This window comes from Myotis brandtii, unplaced genomic scaffold (assembly GCF_000412655.1).
Source record: "Myotis brandtii unplaced genomic scaffold, ASM41265v1 scaffold68, whole genome shotgun sequence".
Taxonomy (NCBI): Eukaryota; Metazoa; Chordata; class Mammalia; order Chiroptera; family Vespertilionidae; genus Myotis; species Myotis brandtii.
In genome coordinates this window covers 3,406,329-3,409,793 of record NW_005370657.1, presented here as the reverse complement: position 1 = coordinate 3,409,793, position 3,465 = coordinate 3,406,329, and the positions used below count along the sequence as shown (strand labels likewise).

The following is a 3,465-nucleotide window of genomic DNA, read 5'->3' as shown; positions in this document are numbered from 1 at the left end:
CCCCACCCTGATCTGGGACACCCTTCAGGGCAAACCAGCCGGCCCCCACCCGTGCACCAGGCCTCTATCCTATATAGTAAAAGGGTAATATGCAAACTGACCCTAACAGCAGAAAGACTGGGAATGACTGGTCACTATGACACACACTGACCACCAGGGGGCAGACGCTCAATGCAGGAGCTGCTCTCTGGTGGTCAGTGCACTCCCACATGGGGGAGCTCTGCTCAGCCACAAGCCAGGCTGACAGCTGCCAGTACAACGGTGGTGGTGGGAGCCTCTCCTGCCTCCTCAGCAGCACTAAGGATGTCCAACTGTAGCTTAGGTCTGCTCCCCGCTGGCAAGTAGACATCCCCTGAGGGCTGCCAGGCTGCCAGAGGGATGTCTGATTGCCAGCTTAGGCCCAATCCCCCGGGGAGCAGGCCTAAGCCAGCAGGTGGTCATCCCCCAAGGGGTCCCAGACTGCGAGAGGGCACAGGCCGGGCTGAGGGACCCCCCCCGCCCGAGTGCACAAATTTTTGTGCACCGGGCCTCTAGTAGACTAGAAAGTATAACTGCAACAAATGTTGACAAGGATTAGAGCAATTGCAACTCTTACACACTGCTAGTACCGTATAAATTGATACAACCACTTTACAACATGTTTGGCACTACCTAGTAAAGTTGAATATACCTAAATCGTCTGACCTCACGTTCCACTATTATGTATTCCTCAGAAAAAGTCTTATATGTGTATACCAGGAAAATTATTGAAGATTTCACAATGGCATTGTTTATAATATTTAAAAACTGGAAATAACTCAAATGTCCATTATCAATAAAATAAGATGAGTAATTTGAGCTACATCTGTCAAACCATAAAATCCTACATAGCAGTGAAAACAAATGAATAAAAGCTATAGTCAGTCATCACCATGCCTGAATCTCAGGACTATAATAAAGAGCGAAAAAAAGCAAGTTGTAGAATACATAAAATATGGATCCATCAATATGTTGTGTAAGAATACAAATACATGTGGCAAAACTTTAAAGGGAAGTGAATGAAAATTATAACAATCAGAATTTTAGTTTCATTTGAGAGGAAGATAGGATAAGGGAGGACCTACAAGGGACCTCAAAGGTAATGAAAATGTTCTACTTCTTAAATTGGTTGGTGGGTACTCAGATGTTGCTTATTTTGTCCATCTTTAATACTTTACATAATTAATTTGTGAATATGATTTTGGATCTATCCAAACTCTTTAATACAGGTAAAATATAATACATGATGGTTAAATAACTGAAATGGTAAGATTGGTCATTAAAATATTCTTTGCTTACCCGAAAAATCTTGTGCATCCTCATGGTGGCTGAACAAAAGACAAATCTTGTGAGAAGCAAGCGAAGAAATTCATCTCCAAAAAACTGGAGGAATGCCTGATCTGCAAAGAGGAGAAAGGGGCAGTAAAAAGATGCTTAAAGGGAAAATACATTTCCAAGGGGAAGGTAAGTTCAGGAAAACTTTCTCAACTTTCCTGCCTTCAACAAATACCTCTAAAAATTCAAACAATTCAAGCAATTTTAAACCATTACAGTACGTTCTGTCACGTGTGCAGTTAGGTTAGTAGGGTACCTATTGAACGTGAATGGGTCAGTAGCTGGGCAATATCGCGGTTGATTTTTCGAAGGTATTCTTGACACTTTTCCCACAGGCTTCTGCGCATGCTTGACAATCCAGAGACAAATAGGAAGGCCATTAGAGGATTGTTCAAAAAGAGTGTGAAGAGGCTACCTCGTTGAGATTGATCTGCAATAACAAACATGTTTTTTATATTTATATAGAAAACAGTTTTGCAAAAGGTAAGAGGTGCGTTTGAGGAACATTTTAATATACTGATAATGTATAAAATTAAAGCTATATCATTAAGTCTTAATTCAACAAAGTAGATTCTGCAAGGAACTACAAAACATGTCCCAGGCATATTGCTTTCTTGCTGAACTAACTTTAGAGCCTAGTAAACTAAAGAGAAATAGGACATGAACATATTTCTTTGCCTTTTTCCCTCCAACTAACAAATTTTACCCAAATATGGCAAGGACTGGGTCACAGGCAGTTCGTGATAGAATTCTTTGATGAGTTTTAGGATTGCCAGTCTTTTTCACTCTTGTGAGTTATTCTATCTCCACCTATCCCTTAAATATCAATCTTTTTTTTTCTTTGGCCTGATACATTGCTGATCTCACCTACTCTTATAATCTCGGTTATCATTTATATGCCTACTGATTCCCAGTTCTCCATTTGCAGCCTAGATTGAGCTCCTTAGTTCTAGAACTGTGCTGCCTTGCAGTAGATGCTGGATACTTAAAGAATTAAATATGTGACTGATCCAAACAGACACACTACAGAGTGTAAAATACATCCTATACATAGGATTTCAAAGCATCAGTACAAAAAGACATTATTAACATTCATTTCACCAGTTTCTTTCTACTTTAAAAAAAAAACACGTGGCTACTAGAAAACTTAAAATTACACAGGCGACTCCCATAATATTTCTATTGGACAGAACTGCCCTAGACCTCTATAATCAACCTAACTCTCAAAGGTAACTTCAAACTCAACATGTCAAAAGTTGACAACAATTTCCCCCCCTTTTGGTTCTCTTATAAATCTACTTGTTATTTAGTATCATTATTTCTGCAGCATCTCAGCCAGAAACCTGAAGTCCATTCCGCCTCTTCCTCTCTCTCATTTCCTCACCGTCACCAAGTCCTGCTGGTTCTCTGGGTTGGCACCTTTTGAAGCCAGGTAACCAGTCACTGTCCTAGCTCAGCCACCACGATCTCTTTACTTCCATCAATGCTCCTGTCCAATTCACCTTACATAAGGTAAACTGAAGGCCTTTTTATTTTATTGCCGTTTAAAATCTTTCAATGGCACCCCACTATCCTTTATCTGAATCATAAAAGGTTTTTCATAATTCAGTCCCACAATCACAAACTCTGCCCTTTAACTAGCAGAAACTACTTTTAATTTATCTACATGTTCCATAAACTCTCTCATCTCAGAGCTCTTATCTCAGGGCTCACATGCTATTTCTCTGCTAGAATACCTATTTTCAACCATTTCCCATGCTCATTTAATTCTACGCATCCTTCAACTCCACTTCAGACATCATCTCATGCACTTTCTTCAATCTCAAAGGCAGGTTAGGAGTTCCTTAAGTGTGGCACAGGCTTCCTCCTATGAGACACTAACAGCATCGACAGTGACTGTCAGGTTGTCTGTATCTTCTACTAGACAACTGGTTCTGTGAGAAACTGACTCTGTTTGTCTGGTCCGAGCGTCACCTCCAATGCCTAGCACTGTACCTGATAAATAAACGTTGAATAAATGCTTGTTGAATGTATGAAATAACTCTTGGATAAAGCAAACACTGTATGCATATAAGCCTAACCAATGGACACAGACACCAGGGGGGTGAGGGC

The 3,465-nt window shown here is 40.4% G+C and overlaps 1 protein-coding gene across 1 annotated transcript in view; it reads right to left on the bottom strand.

Annotated features, from left to right (window-relative positions):
* Window positions 1-3,465, bottom strand: part of SCAI (suppressor of cancer cell invasion) — a 72,685-nt gene that overhangs the window by 3,601 nt on the left and 65,619 nt on the right. Inside the window, exons 15-16 of the mRNA XM_014529420.1 lie at window positions 1,610-1,783; window positions 1,318-1,418 (exon numbers count right to left, since the gene is read on the bottom strand). Coding sequence (XP_014384906.1) covers window positions 1,318-1,418; window positions 1,610-1,783 — 275 coding nt within the window. The remainder of the gene's footprint in view (window positions 1-1,317; window positions 1,419-1,609; window positions 1,784-3,465) is intronic.